The sequence below is a fragment of the Rhodnius prolixus genome, unplaced genomic scaffold (assembly GCF_049639745.1).
Source record: "Rhodnius prolixus isolate KJV_2025 unplaced genomic scaffold, Rpr scaffold_2, whole genome shotgun sequence".
NCBI lineage: Eukaryota > Metazoa > Arthropoda > Insecta > Hemiptera > Reduviidae > Rhodnius > Rhodnius prolixus.
In genome coordinates, this window is record NW_027411592.1 from 27,182,333 (window position 1) to 27,204,572 (window position 22,240).

Here is a 22,240-nt window from a genome sequence, read left to right on the forward strand (position 1 = left end):
TCAACAGGGCAATTTTATCATTGTGTACTTTTATAACAATGAAGTCAACTACCTTTTTGGAAGAAATTTATTTATTTATGAAGTAGTAAAACTGTCCGGTAGTACAGTTGTATAAGGTTTTTATTTAAATATTTAAGTTGAGAGTAAACCTTGTAAGTGCCCATATCAGATATTAATAATGATTAAAATTAAATTTTGTTTTAATTCAATTGGATATAATTGATTACATTTTAGCCCATCTCTAGCGCGTAAACTGAAAATGTTTAGTAACCATAGCATTTTTTAGGCAACATTTAATAATGGGCAATAGATTGTTTTCTAATTATGTTAGCATATTCTTCTTTAATGGTTCATTTAAAGATTGACTAATGATGAGAACACCAAATTTCTATTGGTTTTGCTCTATTTGTTGTACTGCTCAAAAATAATAAATGATCTAATGCATCCAAGATTACCGTTTGAACAAAGAATGGTGATGTGTGCATAAATCGGCCCAGATCAACAGTGTTGTCTTCTTCTTCTTTTAAATGTTTAATATCTTGTAACTTAAACACACCGCAATTAAAGATCAATTTTAATATTGTAAGATTAAGAAAAGCGATAATAGAAACACTATTTCAAATAAATAAATAATTTATACCTTAAAATCCATTTCACCGCGGCCGGCATTATTTCTTAGAACATTCAAATTTTCTTCAAATGATTCTGATGCATACAATCTATGCTTCAAAATGATTATCAAATTTATCCTCAAAACTAATCCTAGTAACTGTCCGTATGATTCAAAACCATCCTAAAAGTTCGGGGGGAAAAAAATTATAAAGTGAGAACTGAAAATTTTCATATTACAAAACATGGACTATGAGAGGTTGCTGCTAGCTCAGCTAAAATTTAACAGATATTAAATTTAAGAAAGCAGGCAAATCAAAAGTATTCATAAGGAATAAGTGACTTCATGGAAAATTTGACTAAACACTGTCTGAATAAAATAATCATGGTTTAAACAACTTCAATATATATTTTCATATTGCCAATCAGTTTAACCAGTCCTGCGTAATCTTTCGCAGACTGCTGAGGGAACTCTCTACTCTAAGAATAAGAGCCTTTCCCATCGCCACAAGGAAGGTTCGATCTCCTATAAGGCTTGGCAGGTCTTAAATCTTTACAACTATACGTCTTCCTCTTCCTTATTTTGTAACTAACTTCTAACTCTGCTTCTAAATGTAAACTTTTACTTTTTTTTATCTATTCTCATTAATTACCTGCACAAAGGATGAAAAATATCCTGCATACCAAAACAATTTCACCATCTAGCAGGAGTAAAGTTATGTGCTTGAAACTTTCAGGTTTCTCAAATATTATATTTACATTTTCTGGATAGTGCTTATGTGGTATAGATTACTAAGCAGTAAAACAGGAGCACTGATTGAGGATAACAAGATCGAATTAAATCACAAATTCCAGCAGTCCCGTCCTCTTTACTTTTTTCATCATTAAGAAATAAACGATTTTAATTGTTGTTCCAGTTACAATCTTTTTTCGTGAATTCTTCATTTTTCTTATTTTAAATTATTGTAATAATTAGCCTCCACAATCTACTGTCCTGTCTTCTGGCGTATAATGTAATAAACATTACAAGATATCTACCTTAACAAAAACTTACAGTTTAAAATGTTAAGTATAAGGGTTGATTAAACGCCAAAAGGTACACAAATCAGCAGTACCCAACATTTCATTAATACTTCATTAATATTTAAGTAATTTTACTGCATTAAATTTCATTAATATTTTTTTGAATTTATTAGAGGTCACAGACCCTTATGCTGGCCATTTTAATCTACAAAATATTTGTTCAAATAGAACACTATTTCTTAGATTGACTGTAATATCTAATCAACAAACTATTAATCACAGGTTAAAAAAAAAAACTTTATAAAAAAAAATATGAGGCTAAAAAATTCAAAAACTTTTTTCAAAAATGCTTGCACCAACATTTAACAATGATTTTGTTTATTTTATTTATTTATTTTTATTTTTAAATAAAAATCTTCGGTTGAAGTTCGTAATTCGATTAAAGCAATTGTTACTTTATTTAGTAGTCAAGCTTTTTTAATAATAGGTAATAATTAATCTGGCTTTATAGTAAATAATAGTTTTCTTCAATTCTCAATCTAGGTATTCTTACCACAGTGTTATATATTTGGAATATAAGATATGCATATTTTTATGACAGCTAATTATACCAGTATTTTACCTACTATAAGTAAAATTAGAGGGACTACATTAAATTACAATTGAGAAATGAATAATTATTGTTGAATAATTTACTGGATATTACCTATGCGTTATTTGTACTCACAAATACTTCGGTAAGAAGAATTCTAGACTGAAATATTGTTTTAAATCCGTGATTCAAATTTAAACAGTAGCCGACTCTAACTTTGTCTTTTTCTATTTTAACATGCATGTATAGGTGACTACTCAGAATAAAGGGCCTAATAAAGATAAATCAGAAGAATAATTTGGAATAAAGCTATAATAAAGTACCTATTTAATTACGAAGATATAATATACATTTTATCATAATTATAACAAAAAATAAAATATTATGAATGAACTAAGGGAAGGGATTAGCTATGCGGTTAGCGTATCGGATTCCCACGTGGAGGTTCCGGGTTCGAATCCAGCTGCTGACCCTTAGATTTTCTCTTCCTAAGAGCTTCTTACAGCTCACTGGCCGGTGATGGACAGTGTTGTCTGTAACGAGAGAACACTGTCCGGAGGCCGGCAGTGCACTGAAAAAAACTCCGGGCGCCAATAACCTCAGATGTTGACGCGATTTAAATCAATAAAAAAAAAAATTATGAATGAACTGGCCAGCATAAGGGTCTGTGACCTCTAATAAATTCAAAAAAATATTAATGAAATTTAATGCAGTAAAATTACTTAAATATTAATGAAGTATTAATGAAATGTTGGGTACTGCTGATTTGTGTACCTTTTGGCGTTTAATCAACCCTTATACTTAACATTTTAAACTGTAAGTTTTTGTTAAGGAGATTTTTGTACTTTTTGGATAGATTTTCCTTTTTATCTGTTTTGCAAAGTTACATATCTGCTTTACAGATTTTATTAAAATTTGGAATAATAAATTCTACCATTATAACCTAAAAAGGTGTTAAGTCCAAACCGTAACTACCAGTGGAGCGATCTTTTTAAAGAATGATTATAGTTGCGGTGCCCAAACCATCCTCAATAACAATTTTTTAGAGAAAGCGTTTTGAATAAAATAGGAAGGTATTTGTACGTAAATAGCAAAATTAAAAAGCGATTCCAGTACTTCCTTTTAAGAGGAGTAAGAAAAATAAACTGCGATTACAGTACTTCTCCCTAAAAGGCAAATATTTTGAATCGAATTCATTGATGTAAATAGGTTCACTCATTGATAATTTTAACGATTGCAGTACTTCCTCTTAGTAGGTGTAAGAGCATGGTGGCACTTCACAGCCAGGTAGAGGAGCTTTAACCACTTCTTCGTGGTAAATTTTATCCAAATCGAACTAAGCGTAATAGAAATATTGGTAATAATAGAATTATAGAATTAGAAAAGGCCTTATTTGGGTGGGGCAAACTCCCCTCCTTATGAGTCATAGCGACGAGACTTTTAAAGTGCAAATCTGTACAAAATTTCGATTCGAATGACACTTCATTCATGAAAATCGGTTCACGTTTCGATAATTTGAAACGATTACCATACTTCCCCCTAATAAGGGTAAGAGCAGAACGTCGTTTAAATGTTACGTAGGAGTGCCCTAAAACTTTCATCCTGCCAAATTTTATTAAAATCGGGTCAACATTTTCAGAGTTATTAGTAATAATAATTTTGAGAAGGGGCCTCACATATATGGGGCTAACTCCTCCCCCATTTGATGTACAGCGTCGAGACCCCCAAAAGGCACATCTACATAAAATTCCGAAACGAATGACACCTCATTCATGAAAATCGGTTCACGCGTTTAGGCGCTACGTTGTTTACAAAAAAGGTAACAACAACAACAAGAAGAACAAGAACAAGAACATTTTCTGAAAAAGCTGTTTTTGCTCATTTTCGGCAACATTTTTCTCAAAATCTACTAAATCTGGGTTGTTGCAAAAAATTACAGTGATAAAGGAGGGTTTGCCTTACATTTTAAAGAAAATTTGGGAATTATATCTTTTATAGAAAAAGAGAAAAAAATTGTCAAAGTTGGGTGTTTTTTAACGTTACGCTATTTCGTGCAGTTTTTGACGATCAACCCTTATACAACTGTCCTACCGGACAGTTTTAATATACCAGTGATCTAGTCCTACTACGGAATAGAAATTGAAAGCAAGCGAACAGAGAAAGCTGTGAATTCTCAGAAAAAGTCTGGACCTGCTGGTATCAGGTATGGTGCAGATAAGTAAATAGAAACAACAGAGTGGAACTTTTTTGGCAGCGGCACGAGAAAAAAGGATTTGAGCCTAAATAGTATTTAAAAAAAGGCTATAAATTCACGTTTAACATGGAATAGGAAAGAAGAAACACATAACTGGAGCTGGTTTCAAAAATAAAGAATGTGAAGTTCAAAAGGGTATCTACAATATTTTATATTTGGCTGTGGAATGTAGAAGCTACGACAGACAAGCGAACGGTTAGACGCGAAATCTGCAAAGCTAAGATGTATTGTGATAATGAGTTCGATTCTCGGTCTAGGCCTTGGATTTTATTTAATGGTTAATTATTCATTGTAAAATACGTTTGCTATTTGCCACCATCCACACCTAATTCGGTAGTTGGATGCAAAGTGAAAAAATAAGCGTTACTTTATTTCTTTTTTTTTTTTATTTGAAGAAACTAGTACGTAGTAATAAATAGAGCGTCAAGAGAATGTCAACTGAGTAATTCATACAATTTAAAAATTTGGCTGCTTTCCAGAAAATCCTATTTGGATTATAATTTTGATAGCCTTTTCAGATACACAAATTTTTAAAAAATCTTATTATTATGTAATCAGAATTTAATCTTATTTACCTCCTCAGAAGAGAAGTCTGGATCAACCACAGGAAATCCATTATGTTTGGTATTTTTTAAAACATGCACAATAGCTCCAACAGTTGTAACTTGTGGTAAAGCTACTACGTTTTTATTCATTATATTTCGTACAGGAATCCAAGAACAGTTTGGTGGAACCGTTCTTTCTAACAATGGCATTCCTTTCATCAGACATTCAGAATGATAGATGGGCTGTAAACGTTTCAAAATTATAAAAAAAATTAGGAGCAAAGCAGTTTATGTAGACCAGAATTAAACAGACAAAAGTATTCTAACTTTTTCTTTACCACCAATACACCTCCTCGCTATCGAAAGCTTTCTGAAAAAAAAATTTAAAAAAGTACCCAGCCATAATAGCAATTACTGTTGGTTCCTCTTTTCACGTTAACTCTGATTAGTTTCATACTTATTCATTGTTGGTATTTATATTTGAATGAACTGTTAGTAACTACGTATGTTTACGTTTCCTTATAAAACTGCAAGGTGAGCATTAAATTCCATTATGCATCCACATTGTCCGCATATTCATAGAATTCACATCGTGATCATGGCAAGAAATAACTTGTAAGACAATGGGTCTATTTGGGATAATTCAATTTAAAGTAAGTGTTTCCTTCATGTTCAATGAGACATTTTCAATACGGAAGAGGTGATGGTAGTAAATGCGTATCGAACAGCGTCTTTTCTTCCAAATAAGTTTGTAACGAATGCAACCATATTTAAATGGATTATCGAACGATGATAGATACTGTACTGTTAATGAAATGCCAAAGTACCAGAGAAACAACCACGTGTATTTTACCAGCATACATCTATCGCTCCACGCACTGTTAACCTCCCTGCATAAAGTGTTGCCCTATCACTAGGTACATATATAAATTAAAAATATATAATAAAATACAATAGAATAGAAAAGTGCACTTTAACCGATTAAACGAAATTTGAATCGCTGTAACGCACCGGCTTTTTCTTTGCTCGACTTCCTCTATCTGTCACCAACTTCAAAGTTCTCACAGCCGGATCCTGCAGTAGAAGTCTTCACTCTTCTGGTTGGGAATCTTCTAATGGTTTAGTATGTTCTGCAATGTTTCCCTAGATTTACTTTCTGCTGTCTTCTCAGCTGACACCAATAGACGCCTGTTACTTGTTACCACACCCCCATTCGTTTGGACAGTGTAAGCCCTTGGTTGACTTCCTGTTGTACCTAACCATATCGTTTCAGGTCGGGTATCAACACACGCTCGTTTCTCGCTGGCTCTCTAAAACGCCTCACACGATTTCGTTGATTGTATTTCTTTTGGTTCCTTTGTTTAAAACTGCTCTTTATTTTTAAACGATTTATTTGGACGCTTGTAACTGAACAATAGTTCTTAATTGAGGGAAGTAAAGACCGTATTTTTCTGCCGTACATCAATTCTGCCGGCGACAAACCGCTTTCTAATGGCTGTGGTTCTTTAGGCTAAGAGGCCTAAATTGGGATCGTCACATTTTGTGAGAATACGCTTGGCAATGTCAACCCTTTCTCTGCCTCTTCATTCGACTAAGGGTATCTTGAACTGGAAGTTCTATGTTCGAAAGTATAAGTGCTTGTGAATGTTTTGTAATCCTCAGAAGTTAACTGAGTTCCCCCATCTGGCCTCACGATGCACGGAATACCATGACGAGCGAAAACATTTTTCTTCGTTCTGTGACATCCTCACATGTTAGTCTATCTACAAAAATAACCTCCAAATATCTAGAATAGTAGTCTTGAATGATCAAATACCATTTACCTTGGAACTTGGCCAAATCTGCCAAGGAAGACCACTGGAGGCAAGAGGTTCTCGTGGATTCTTCCTCAGTTGCAGGCATTCTTTGCAGTTACCTACGAGTGACTTTATGTCTTCGCAAATGCCCGGCCACCATACTGAATCGTTAGCTCTTCTTCTGTATTTAACAATACCCATGTGCCCTTCATGGATTTTTGACAGAATCTCCTTTCTGAGAGATTTTGGGTATTACTAACCTAATTCCTTTCAGCAGCAGCTCTTGGCTAACATTAAATCCAAAACGATATCGATAGTTTAATGTCTCTTTATTCCATTTATCTTCTTCTATGCACCTTCTAATATGCTGGCATTCTGTATCCTCCGCCTGAGCTTCTCTCACTTGTGCTAGCATGATGTCTGTACAAGTCAGAGCTTCTACTATACTACGCAAGAAGGTCTTCTGGTCCAAAATATCCTCCGCCTCTCCACAAACTGGGAATGGGATGTCTAGAAAGTACATCTGGTGTGAAGAATTGTTTGCCTTGTATGTATCTAACTTCATAATCAAAACCTTGCAGTCGCATTCTAAACCTCTGCAATCAGGCTGATAACTGTGAGATGGGCTTCTGATCTAAAAGTTGAACAAGTGGCTTGTGGTCTGTAAGAAGAATGAACCTTTTCCCTAAAAGGTAAGCTGAAAACCGTTCACAAGCCCATGTTAAATTCAAAACCTCTTTTTCTACTTGGGCAGCTAAAGATCACAGGTCTCCACTCTCCATCTGTCCACAGACTTCGTGTTGTTGTTCAATAAATGCTCCTAGGCCTAAATTAGAAGCGTCCGCTGCCACTCTTGTGGGAAGATTTCTATCATAGGCAACCAGCACTGGCGTAAAAGTCAACCTTTTCTTTAATTCTTCCCACGCCTTTTTCTGCTACACATCCAATGTTCATAAAGTGCCTTTTTTTAATAATATTCTGAGGGGAGCATTTAAATTACCCAGGTGTGGAATGAATGTCATTAAGTTTATTCATTCCCAAAATCTGCCTAACTTGTAAGACATTCTCTGGGGCTGGATGCCTAAGTACTGCCTCAACTTTACCTTTGTCTGGATAAATCCTGCCTTCTTTTATAAAATGTACCAGAAATCTAACGGAACTGGTCCCGAACTTACTCTTTAATCTATTTAACGTCACCCCATTCTGCTTCAATCTTTGTAAAACTGCCTTCAGTCTTTCGTCGTGTTCCTTCTTATTACGGCCAACCACAAGGATGTCATCGGCTTAGTTTACAATACCCTCCAGCCCATCTTCGATGTGAAATATTCTTATCTGATAGACTTCGGGCCCCGAACTGATCCCAAACGGTAGACGTTTAAAAATATATCGCCCAAAAGGGGTAATGAAACATGTTAATTTGTAGCTATCAAGGTGTAGGGGTACCTGCCAAAACCCGTTGGATGCATCTAACAATACCTTCCCCCCTTCAAGCTTGGCTGGTGTTTCATCAACCGAAGGTAGCTGTAATTTCTCTCGCCTAATTGGGTGTAGTCTACACAGAGCCTTATCCTATCTCCCTATTTGAAAGCGTTTGTGATTGAGCAGTCACCGATCTAGCATCTAAGGAATGAACTGAACTCGTACTTAACACTCCGAAAAAAGTATGGATGATTAAATAAGATCATTGAAACCCAGCTATGATTTTTCAAATTAGCACTGTTTTATAATTCTTCAACAAAATACTGGTTCTCTTTACTCCAGAAATAACGTTATTACACTGCGGTATATTGCATACGTTTCCCTTTGTAGACAAAGTCAGAAAGACATCGTAAAATCAATTGCCTACAAGCGTCAAGAGGTTTTAATGTTCATCCATATCAATCAATTAGTTCATGACTTTAAACCTATTCTCCTTTTTGGTATGTTCGAGAAAAGCTGCCACTCTGAACACGTTGCTGAAGGCTTACATCTTTAATCGACATAAATTTTCCATACAAATGTATTTCTAAAATTAAAGTATGCAACAAAGTAACGAACATGTGAAGTGACTCGTAAAATTTGATGAGACTATATTGGGTCACTGCTTATTTCAGATATTTGGGTACATTATGTTAAAACTCAAATTACTTATTATATTTTTGCTATAATAAAAGTATCTTAAAGGTAATAGTAAAGATCCAACAATATTTCAGTGTTTAGAAGATACTTAAATATTTGAGGATTGTATTTTTACTTGTGGACAAAGTTCCCAGGAATAGATATTATGATTTCCTGCATATTGCAAAACCCACCTGGTGGCAAAATATCTCGATTACCATCTACGTAACATTTACAGAGCTACGTACTCAATTTAATAATCAAATTAAATTTGAGATTTCTTTATAATCAGCAAAATTATTTATTAGCACCTACTAAGTAAGCAATTAATATTATTTTTGTACTTACATGAGTTAACTTATCAGCAACAAATTTAGTGGTTATAACAACAATAAATACTGGCAAGCCAAATGCTATCTCTCCACTAGACTCAAGCAAAATTATACCTATACTAAGACAGATCCTAGTTGTCCCGCCTACATGTGCCCCTGTTGCCAAAAAAGCGTACATCTGTGGACGACACCAAGCATCCTAAAAAAAAGTAAAACAAAAATAAATAACCGAAGAGTGCTCTTAACTGAATTTTCTAAAGTAAAAAAAATGTTACAAATACAGGTTCTAATCCCCATGAGTTCAACGTTTATTCAAAGTTAAGTCGTTTCCGAGAAACTTTCGAAAAATTGTTGAACTCCTTTTGTAAAATAATACTTGTTGAGAGATTTTGGTCGCTAAGTTACAATCGGGTACTCTGGTAAGACCAATCGAAATACAAAGTTTCAGCTTCCTGTATTTTTCTTTGTTGAGATTGTCATCACGAACACACAGTAGAAACACACAAAGCGAGAGGGAGCATTGTTTAAAAATCACTTACTCGGACTCAGGAGATTTAAAAATTATATTTTTACTACAGGATAATTATATTATAACTCTCTAAATATGAAAATTTCACATTAATACAACTTTGTTTATCTAGAAAGAAAATGTAAAAATCATATTTTGTAATTGTTTAATCTCTTTTAAAAAAAAACCTTGACTTCAAGCCCCAGGTATGGTCTAAGAGGCAGCAATTTTATTGAACATGAGGGAATATGAGAATGGTTCTCATCACCGTGTCCTCACAACCAGGTTCATACTAATTCAATTCCCCAATGTTAATCTGGGACAATGCCTTAGGTGCGCTGATAGGAAATCAATCTTTAAGGGTACAATAAGGCGTGATAGACATATATGGCCTTAAGCGCTGATACTAACTTATAGCAAAGTAATATAAAAGATCACCAACAATCAGTGTTTAGAAGATATTTAAATATATACTGTAAAGGTTTTTGTCCTTTTACTAAAAACACTTTAATTACAACTAGTGACTGCCACTAGTTAATTTAATAAGTGTGGGTTTGATAAATAATAAAACTCGCTAAACTTATAAGTAGTAATTCGATTTATTAACACATTAACATTACTAACATTAACATTTACTAGCAACTAACGCTACTCATTACAGTTACCATTTACAACAGTCTCAACAGTTTACTGTTACTTACTCACTACGTAACGCCACAAAACTGTTCCACGACTGACCACTGGACTGCACTGCACTGAATTGCACTAGTCTCAACCGCACTAACAAAGCTCTACTCACTAACTGACTAACTGCCCAACTGGCTAACTCTGCCGAACTCCGACTACACTCTGACTCTCTCCAACCGAGACTCAATGCAACTCTGACTGCAACTCCAACTGCGACTCCCCCACTCCAACTGGGACTGCCCCACTCCGACTCCGTCTGTCTCACTCCAACTCTGACTGTCTCACTCCAACCTGCCACTCACTGGCCGGGAAAACACAAACTGCCCCCACCCCAACAGGGGCCGCTCCCTTAGCTTACTTTTACACAGTGGTGGACCGTTATAGGCTACGGTCACTAAACTCCTAGAAAATCTAGCCCTTTCTTCTCTGCTCGGGTCAACTTCGTTACAATACTATATCCGTTATTAACGCAACCTCATTCGCAGTCCAACAATAAATGAAAATGACACATTAGAGGTACTCCCCAAAAACTCCTCTCGCCAAGATTTGTCCTTATCAAATTTTTCTGAACAAATGTTTCAAGAAAAGTCATAGAGCTACACATATTCTAATTCCTAATGTTTAATAAAATCCATACCCTCACTGAAATGGCACTTTTGGGAAAGTCTAACCACTCACCCAATTGAATTTTTGGAAATGGCCACGCTAGTAGATTTTTTAAAAAATCCTTTCAATTGCCTTCTTTAAAAACAATTTCTCTCTCACTCTCTCTCTCTCTCTCTGTTTACATGCAGGGAGAAGTCTATCCCTTCATTTCTAATAAAAAAGTTTAATCTCAACAGATGTATAATGCTACTTTCTACAGCTTGTAAGAAAAAGAACCTAATAAATCCGAAACAATATTCTCTTAAAGCATTTTCTGATAAATGCTGTATTATTTGTACATAATAAAATGTAGGCTTTCTCCAATTCTCTCGGACTACACCAGTACATACATTTCTCTTTCTAACTTCTATTTATTTATTCCTCCACATTTCTTGGTTCATTTTTAAAATTGAAACCTCTACCTCTACCTACCACTAGTAAGTATTTTTTTTTTTTTTTTTTTGTATAAATGTGTACGTCTCTCATTAAATAAAGTGTGCACCTCGGTAGAAAGTTAATTAGCGAATAATCCATAAATAATTACTGGGCACGATATCCTTTTGTAAATCTTCACTTTTTTAGGATTTTACGATTTGCTTCAAATTAGAAAGCTGATTCACAATATACTCTTCCCTAAGCTAAATTTTTGTAAATGTACTTGCAAGTTTCGATCCTTGTCAGCTGTTATCTTTAGAAGATAACACTAACCGGGAGCCTGGCAATGCTCCAACATATTTTGATACTTTGAAAAGTGTGATGTGCGTGCTTTTAATTTAAAGAATAAAATAAACTTATCGAAAAATTTCAATAGTCTTGCAATACCTAAGAGAACTATTACTCCCATATAAACCACTCATCCCTAATACAAGACTAAACTAAAGATGTTTAAAAAAAATGTGGCGTCAAGGGGATACACCTGACGCAACAATTTCCAACTGATTATAATGAGGATCCAAAACTATTTAATCAAATATTGTATCAAATGAACAAATATGAAATGATTACCTGTTTTTAATACATACAATAAGACTGATACGAGCAAAACATATTAAGTTAAAACAGTTAACTACGATGAGAAATATTCTCAAAAAGCTTCAATAACTGAATGATAAACAATTAATTATCACTCATTTAAAATTATATTCGCAAGAAATATATGTGTAATACAAAAAAATATACATATAATAGGATTTGCTTTGAACATTATTTTCTATAAAATAAACAATCACCTATTGCTATTGCTATTCTAAATCCGGTATTATGGAGCAGAAATATTCTTGACAGCACCAAAACAATGATTTATAATGCCCTAGTACAAAGTGTATTGTTGTATGGTTGCGAGACATGGTCAATTGAGTCGCAAGAACAGAAAAAACTGGTAGCTACCGAAATGGACTTCTGGCGCAAATCTGCGAGAAAATCCCGAAGAGAAAAAGTAACGAATAATAAGATCCGGGAGATTATGAATGTCCAGAAGTCGGTGCTAGAAGTTATCTGTGAGAGACGACTCCAGTGGTTTGGCCTTGTTAAAAGGATGGCTCCAGAAAGGTTGTCCCAACAGGTTTTTGATTGGGAACCGGATAGTAGAAGGAGGAGAGGACGCCCGAGACTTACTTGGAGGTCTATAGTCGATATAGACATGACTGGCCATGGTTTGACGGAAAGTGATGCTGAGGATAGAGTTTATTGGAGAAAAAACATATTTGGCGAGAAAAACCTCAATTGTGGGGAAACTCCTTAGAAAAGAAAAGAACAATCACCCCTATTAATTACGTGTAAACTGAAATGAAAAAGAAGCAAAATAGGTGAGGTAGAGGAGTGAAACAGAGAACGCTCCATCCAAGTACCTTCCACATTAAAAGATAACACTTTATGTCCTCAGAGAGAGTTACTATTCACGGAGAGGAACCCTTGGGTGGTGGTCACTCCTTAGGTAGTCCATTCTTTGGAGGATTTCCAGCCGTTCGCCCGAGCTTCAGCAAAGATAAGTTACTTTTAGCGGAGATATGTGTTAAAGACCTTAAATAAAACGTCCATATTTGGTTCGAGATTGGGGGCGGAAGAGCATACTTTACTATTCACATTTTTAAAACAAAAAGTAGCTACACGAGGGATTCGAACTGGGTATCTCCCACTTTCAAATACCCCTTCATAACCACGATACCAACACCCGCCCCATTAACTACAATAATTCTAACATCGTATGTTGGTAATACATTGTACTTGATACACGTATTTACAGGTTTCATTCTTTTTATTTTTTCTTGGCCTTTCGGTTAGGTGCAAATTAGCCATCGTTCAGTAGTTTGTCTTCAACCTTATTATTGTACATATTAACAACTTTACTGTATAGTATGATTAATTGAAATAATTTTTATGAATTATAGGACAAAACGTTTCTATGATATATTTATGATTTAATTTTTTATGTCCGCCGTTATTATTTTTCGAGCACCACCAACCAGCAACTCGCGTACCACAGGTTGGGAAACGCTGCTTTACAACAATCGAATACACCAAGCTCTGAAGAAGGATGAAATCCAAAGGTTTACAAAGTACAAGCTTGAGTTTGTAAACTACTTTGGACTGGAAATTATTTTCAAATTGAAACAACCATATAATACTCGTGAGTTAAACAAAACAAAACAGCCTCCTTCTTAACGAGCGCTTAAAAAAACTAAACATTTTGTAATATTTCTTCTCTGGAAAGAAATTTAAAATAGTTTTTTTTTTTTAATAACGCAATACTTCATGTTTAATGATAAGAAAAACAATTGTTTAACCCTCAACTCAGCACTTGGATATCTCAGACTTGAGTGAATTCCTGAACTGATCTATCTATTGGCAGAACAACACATACTAATAAGAAAATGTGCTTAATGTAAATTGCATCTGGCACTGCTTGTTTTGTCAAGCAGAGAATTATGTGGGTCTATCAGATCTGTATACCAATCGGTACTATTAATTTTTTTTATTTAATTGTACGAGTTGCCACAAAGACGGGAAGACTGATTTGAAGAAGTTTTGGCATTGAATAACAAGCCAACTGATGTAATCCATCAATTTTTATTTCAACAAATAATTTTTTCAAAAAAAAAAAAAACGTAGGTATTCAGGATAATTGTTTTAAGTTTTGTCCAGTCGTCTACTTTACTTTGTGCTGAACACGGGCTTTCTTTTCTTTATTGTTTGTTTTTCAAGCTTATTGACTGAAAGCAAGTGATCTTATACCCTAAATCATGTTTGAAGCGTACCTTAGAGTTAGTATGTTAGGATTTATTTCTTAAAAAAATTGAATAACTAAATATTTTGTGAAATATAGTTTTGAATTTTTTTTTTTTCAAGTTTCCTCTAGAATATCAACAGCTTTATGTGTTCTAGAGCCAAAAAAACAAGGATGCCCAAAAGAAATATAATATAACTCCGTTCATATTGCTTGTAAACTGGCTAAAAATATTTACTGGTTTCATTGTCACCATTTTATCGAACTTCCCATATGTTGCGTTGAGGGTTAAATTGGTAGCAAAAACAATTTACCAACACACTGACGTATCAATATCAACTTTATGGTGGCACTGGTAAAAGAAGTTATTACTGAGCTAAACAAGATATTTGTTGTTAATGCCTTAGTACCGTAAGATATACCTTCTTCTAATGCCAAAACAACTCCACCTGCAACAACAGAATGAAAAAAATGCTTGGGTTTTCAGCGAATCGCTCTACGGTTATATCATCCATTTCGGATAAAATATCAGTTAAAAGTGTCAATGTACTACAAGGCATTTAACGTTTTGTATAATTTGTAACAAAGAATAGCAAGAAAAACTAAAAATATAAAAATATATGCGGGGGTTATTTGATTGCTTCACATATTTATTTTCTTCATCCTCCAGTAATTAATATAAAACAAAAAATTAACAATATTTTGGACTTCAATTCAAAAATCAATTTACACGCCCACTAAATGTAAAGTGAAGAAGAAATCCAGATCGATTACAAAATATTAGACAATAACACCAAAACATCTTATTATACTCGTATTTACCTACCTCCAATACTAACCCATAAAAAATTCGCATCTCTATCTTACATTGAACCAGATGGTGCGCAAAAATGGCACATTAAGTAAAGCAACAAAAATTACACGGCATAGACAACAGTCAGACGGTAAAAAAAGTGCAATAGAAACATCATTTTAAACACCGCTGTGCAAAAACAAATCAAAATAATACTCAAAAAACTCGAAGGTCTCCAGAAAATAAATTTATTATATGTTGATACAAATACACAATATTTCACCGGAAAAAAAAAATTATCTGCAATGATGAAAGGTACCACGTATTCAATCAAAGTCAAATAAATATTGAAAGAATTGGAACAATCCATCATAATATATACTTTCGGTCAGGCTGATAAATAAGAAAATTTCCCAATCCCATCACCTATCTGTACAGTCAATTTATGAGAAAATGCCGACAAAGAAAAAACTCATTACAGCTTACCGCCACTAATGCTCCGTAATCACGACGGAACCCAGAAGAAAGTCAGCCTGTATGAGTATTATACCTCAATGTTTATACATTGTCATACTGGCAACAATATGATGAACAAATTTCAACTTTCTCTAATTTTCTTACTAGTCATAACATAGCCTGCATCACTAAAACTCACCTTACTTCTACGGGCCGATTTAAAGTACTAGGTTGCACGTTATCGAAATGACAGAGAGACTCTGTAGCTTCAGGTGGCGTCCCTCTCAGCATAAAAATAGTGTCGGAGATCATGAATTACAACTACCTGTACTAAAAAAATATCGAAGAAGTCATCATTATCACCATCATCATAATCTATTCCCCTTCTACCGCGTCAGCAGTGTAGGGACCGTGCATAGTTTCTTCCATTCGGCTCTGTCGCTGGCTAGTTCCTTCCTTCTTTCCCATTCAATTCCTCTTGATGCCAGACCAGCCCTCACTTCCTCCTCCCATGTTCTTCTAGGACGGCCTCGACGTCTTCTTCCCTCCACTCTGGCCTCATATACAGTTTTCGCCACTCGGTCCTCCATCATTCTTGTTACGTGGCCATACCAGCGGAGTTGGTTTGCTGTAATTCTCTCTATGGCCGGTTGTACACCCAAGTCTCTTCTTACTGTTGCATTTCTAACTCTATCTCTTCTAGTCTTCCCTATAACTTTTCTCAAATAGCGCATCTCCATCGCTTTGATTTGGCTCTTCAATCTTGTTGTAAGGGTCCAGGACTCACTTGAATACGTTAGAATAGGGAGAAATACAGTTTTGTAAACAGAGACCTTCGCTTGCGTGGAGACTTCCTTTTTCCCAATGAAGGTGTTTCTGGTTGCGTGAAAGAACCTTCCTGCCGCACCTATTCTTTCTCTTATTTCCTCCTCCATCCATCCTTCCTCATTTAGATGGGCACCCAGGTATTTAAAGCTTTTCACCTGCTCCAGTACAGTTCCCTTGGTTTTCACTTCTAATCTCCTACCGTTATCACCAATTACCATTGTCTTAGACTTCTTTATATTCATTTCTAATTTCCTTTTTGTCAACTCTTCCGTTATTATATTTATATTGAACTGGAGGTTCTTCTCAGAATCTGCTGCCACCAAAACATCATCCGCATATGCCAATATACTAATTCCTACTCTCTGTAAATGTCTAAACCCAATGAATAGCTTTTTCATTCTCTTTTCACTGTTTCTTACGTACTTCATCCATTACAAGGATGAAAAGAAAGGGGCTTAGAATACAACCTTGTTTCACTCCTAGGGTTGTATCGAACTCTTCAGATTCCAGGTTCGTACTACGTACATAGTTTATTGTTCTTTTGTGTATACTTCGTATAGCAATCTGCAGTGCCCTACTGATTCCCTTATCACTCAATACTTTACAATTACAAATTACATTTCTTGGGACCGAGTCAAAGGCTTTTACCAGGTCAACGAAGCACCAATAACTTGCTTTACTTTTATCTAATAGCTTCTCACTTGCTTACCTGACAGTAAATATCAAGTCCTGAGTGGATCTTTCTGCTCTAAACCCATACTGAGCACCAGCTAGATTGGAGCCAATCTCTCTTCTCAGTCTGTTTTCCAATATTCTCGAGTACAGTTTACTCGGTACGCTGGTCAGCAAAATACCTCTGTGATTACTGCACTCCCGATTATCACCATTCTTGAAGATGGGCACTATAATGGAGACTTCCCAATCTTGAGGTATAACTTTCTGTTTCCATATCAGATTAATAATGTGTAACAGGACTTTCTCTCTTTCCGCTCCCATAAATTTTATCATCTACGGGGTAATTCCATCATGACCGGCTGATTTTCTTAAGTTTCAACTTAGATATGGCAAATTCCTATTCCCACTCCTCTATAAAATCATCCTCTTCCCAGGCGGCAATATGCATTTGTCATACTGGCAACAATATGATGAACAAATTTCAACTTTCTCTAATTTTCTTACTAGTCACAACATAGCCTGCATCACTAAAACTCACCTTACTTCTACGGGCCGATTTACAGTACTAGGTTGCACGTTATCGAAATGACAGAGAGACTCTGTAGCTTCAGGTGGCGTCACTCTCAGCATAAAAATAGTGTCGGAGATCATGAATTACATCTACCTGTACTAAAAAAATATCGAAGAAGTCGCCATAATAAAGTTAAAATCGACAATGGTTTTTCAACTATTATAACGGAGATCAAAATTGATACTTCTACAAGAAGGTATCCAACGTCCATTCACACAAGACAGCATGCTTCTGCGAACATATAACAGCAAGTATACTAACTGGGATTGTCGGCACACTAATAACAACGGAACCAGACTTTTGACCACCTATCTCTTACACTTGAACCAAATACCTAACAAAATTTAAACACCAGTCAAACAAAAAAATTAAGATAGCAAGGTCGAAAGCGACTAGAAAAACAACGTAGAATTTGGCTTTAAATTACCAAGCGATTACTCTATTGGCGACAAGCCTTTTAAAAAATGTTCGGAAAGGCTAGCCTTCGTATTCACAAATTATTAGTTTAGTTTTTCACCACAACAGGAGTACTGAAGAGTACGAACACACGGCCTTAGAACAGTTCGTAAACATTTAGCCTTCGTTTACTCATATTCAAACTCATGTTTAAGTTGAAAAGGAAATTTGGGTACGAAAACTACTAGCAAAACATTTTTAAACTTCGATTGTATTTTCGAAACATATTTTAGATATTTTTGTTTTGTCAGGATTTATCAGGTTGGTGGCCTACTGATATGTAGAATAATAGAAATTCTTTTCGGCAGTTATATGGTAAAGAAGGGTGAATCTTTGAAGCTAATTATTGAAACTGCGCTCGCTCATTTCATGGCGAATTTTTTGTGATTCTTCATTACCTTACAACTTCAGAAAGAACACTTGCCTATAAGTTATTATTTAGTAGAAAAACTCTTACGAACCAACGGGAGCTATAAACGCTGCGCACACTCCTGCTGCAAATCCCATAGAAGCCATATCTCTCCTTTCACGATCGTTTTGTAGTAATTTGAAGCACCTGACATTTTTAAATGGGATGCGCATCATCGATATCAATACTCCCAAAATAACTCCTATATGCATTATAGCACCTTCCTTCATAACAAAGACAATTAAGTTTGTGTAAAATGTTTCAAGTATTTACTTGTACATAAATATAATAATAATTATTAATAATAATAATAATTATAGTATTAATAATAATTATAGTGTAGTAATTATAAAGTATTAATAATAATTATAGTGTAGTAATTATAAAGTATTAATAATAATTATAGTGTAGTAATTATAAAGTATTAATAATAATTATAGTGTAGTAATTATAAAGTATTAATAATAATTATAGTGTTTATTGCTTTTAAAAGTTTACAACTTGTAAACAAGGAGTTGTGTTTAGAGACACACAAAAAGAGAATACAAGCATTCAAAACTAAAAATAACTAAAGTGAAAATTATAATGATTAAAAGAATATAAAGCTTCTACCTAAAATCAGTATAAAGGAAAAAAAATAAAATAAATCCCCTCAACAAGCATAATAAGTAATAACAAAACGAAAGAAAAATAAAAAAACTTTTTATATAAACATCAAATAATAATGAATTCACCCATTAAAAATACAAATACGAATCGTACATATATGAATTTATATCAATAATACTCGTAGTAGTAAATAATATATTACAGAATAAAATATATATCTGTACATATCAAAAACTTTAAAATAAAAATCATTTACTATTGTATAATTTACATTTTAGGCTGTTCACAACAAAAAGATATATATTATTAATTTAATCCGTGGATACCAGATAGCTGAGTATGTTGAACATTGAGTAAGAGACAGAAGAATCAGCTATTTGAGACTAACAATTTACATTGAGATGTGAGATCTTTCTTAATAAAAACAGCGAGACCACCAATTTATGAACTTTTGAGGCTTCCTTGTAGTGACAGTAATAGTCATTCAGAAAAAATGATTAAACTCAGCAATATTATGAATCCAAGTTTCGAAAATCTACTATTTTGGAGGAGGAGTAGATAAATCTTGAGCACAACTGGTAGCCGTTAAAGGAGGAACCTTTGGTTTCAGAAACTCCAAAATTCAACCAGACTGCGATTTCTTAAGTTTTCTCTTTTTGGCTGATCTGTCGATCCCTTGAGAAGTCAAAACATCTTCAGTTGCTAAGGAAGATCCATTTTCTAAGTCAACAGGAACTTCACGCCCATATTTTATCAGATCACTTTCGCTCTTAATTAACACAACTTTTAGACCATCCTCTTTTCGAATTAATATTTTACCATTTTTTGACCAACAGTATTTTACTTTACCAGATTTCTGCAGTTCCTTTACTTTACTGAATAATCTGAACGTTTCTGGACCCATATCGTCAGAAATATAAAATCGCTTTGAAGTCGTCTCATTTATACCAGACAAAATGTCAGTATTCATTAATTCTTTTTTCACCCAAAATAATTTTAAAAAATTATTTTTCAGATCTCTTCTTACAAATTTTAAGATAATAGGCGGATTTGGCATAGCACTTTTCCTTTTCAAACGATATAAAAAGTCCAAATCATTTTCATTAATAGAGCAACCAATAAATTCGCCAATAGCTTTAATAATATAGAGGAGATTTTCATTTTCAGAGTGCGGAATGTTGGTCAATCTGACTCTATTACCATAACGAAACTGTTCATAATCAAGCATTAAAGTATTAAAATAGATTAATTTTTTTATCAAACACCAAATTTTCTTTTCTTAATTTATCACTTTTAACGTTTAAAATTTTCAAATCATTTTCATTAATAGACCAACCAATAAATTCGCCAATAGAATATAGAGGAGATTTTCATTTTCAGAGTAAGGAATGTTGGCCAATCTGACTCTATTACCATAACGAAACTGTTCATAATCAAGCATTAAAGTATTAAAATAGATTAATTTTTTTATCAAACACCAAATTTTCTTTTCTTAATTTATCACTTTTAACGTTTAAAATTTTCAAATCATTTTCATTAATAGACCAACCAATAAATTCGCCAATAGAATATAGAGGAGATTTTCATTTTCAGAGTAAGGAATGTTGGTCAATCTGACTCTATTACCATAACGAAACTGTTCATAATCAAGCATTAAAGTATTAAAATAGATTAATTTTTTTATCAAACACCAAATTTTCTTTTCTTAATTTATCACTTTTAACGTTTAAAATTTTCAAATCATTTTTCAGACTTCCAAAATCAGATTTGAATGTAAAACACGTGAAGGGCCATCCTGCTTTCACGCTATATTTCCTAGCAATTTGGTCAACAATATCCACCCCAAACTTGGTTTTGTTATAAAATGCCACTGTTTCAGGGATACGTTTAGCATTTTTTTCTATTTTGACATTTTTGTGTTTAGAACTGAGCATTAGTACCTTTTTGTTTGGCTTGGATTTGTCAACTGTGAGAACGTACTCATCTGATTTATCCAGTTTTGTAGAATATCGGATCATATTCGGATATCTTAGTTTTTTTTTTGTTTTTTTGTAAGCAACTTTTTTGCAAGGGAAATGCTTTAATAACGATCAAATAGAAAGAGCAAAAATATTTTCATCTAACATATTTAAATTTCCAATTTTAGCATTAAAATCGCCCCTATAATTATGTCATGATTGCCTTAATTAGAAATTAAATTATTCAAATCTGTTGAAAAATTTTAAATAATTTTTTTTTTTCAATGATTTAAGGCGCGTCAACATCTTAGGTTATTGGCGCCCAGAGCTTTTTTCAGTGCACTGTCGGCCTCCGGACAGTGTTCTCTCAACACAGACAACACTGTCCATCACCGGACAATGAGCTGTAAGAAGCTCCTAGGAAGAGAAAATCTAAGGGTCAGCAGCTGGATTCGAACCCGGGACCTCCGCGTGGGAGTCCAGTACGCTAACCGCGTAGCTAATCCCTTCCCTTTTAAATAATTATATTATCATTTTCTGTATCTGGTTTTCAATACACTACGGCTGAACAAAAATAATTATTTCTACCCTTTAAAAGAACACAAAAGAACCACTGATATGTAAAACAAGATTTGAACCATTGAGATATTTTCTTTTTAACACAGATCATCACTCCTCCACTAGCTCTACCTTTATGGCAGTTTCTTTGAAGCAGCGCTAGAGACTCATAACTGCTGAGAAAATGAAGTACTTGAGCATCAGGTGAATGAAGCCAAGACTCGCCGAGACAAAGAATATACATTTTAACAACGATGTGATTTCACTGCTAGTTAAATTATACAAATTACTGTATCCATTTATGTTCCAGAAACCAAAAAGAAAATTTGTATTACATGGTTGTTTATTTGACGGTTATTTATGTCTGCTTAAAAAAATAAATTATTGAACATTTGGGGATCTTTAAATTTTCCGTTTCTTTGAATGTCAGATCTTCATGATTCCAACATGTACGCCATCTATTTCTGTGAAAATCTCAGACAACACGGTTACATCTGAATGTCCTAGCCATTGTTGAGTATCTTTCTCTGATCTTATTAGGACTGCCGGAACACCCACGTACGTCTTTTCTTACTAAAATGTTGTTTTTCCTGAACCAAACTTGGCTTTCCCCATT

At 34.2% G+C, this 22,240-nt stretch overlaps 1 protein-coding gene across 18 annotated transcripts in view; it reads right to left on the reverse strand.

The window, feature by feature from the left end:
• Positions 1-22,240, reverse strand: part of LOC141449342 (H(+)/Cl(-) exchange transporter 7-like) — a 131,088-nt gene that overhangs the window by 104,048 nt on the left and 4,800 nt on the right. For 13 of the 18 annotated variants that reach the window (XR_012455467.1, XR_012455466.1, XR_012455465.1 and 10 more), the window contains 6 exons: positions 18,552-18,723; positions 14,630-14,760; positions 9,265-9,447; positions 5,054-5,266; positions 641-793; positions 456-545 (listed from right to left, as the gene is read on the reverse strand). Coding sequence is in view for 15 of the 18 variants with exons in the window: in XM_074118681.1 (XP_073974782.1) it covers positions 456-545; positions 641-793; positions 5,054-5,266; positions 9,265-9,447; positions 14,630-14,760; positions 18,552-18,723 (942 nt within the window). In the remaining 3 variants the exon portion in view is untranslated. Of the gene's footprint in view, positions 1-455; positions 546-640; positions 794-5,053; positions 5,267-9,264; positions 9,448-14,549; positions 14,761-18,551; positions 18,724-22,240 lie in introns of those variants that run through there. The other 5 variants (XM_074118691.1, XM_074118692.1, XM_074118693.1 and 2 more) reach the window with 5 other exon arrangements.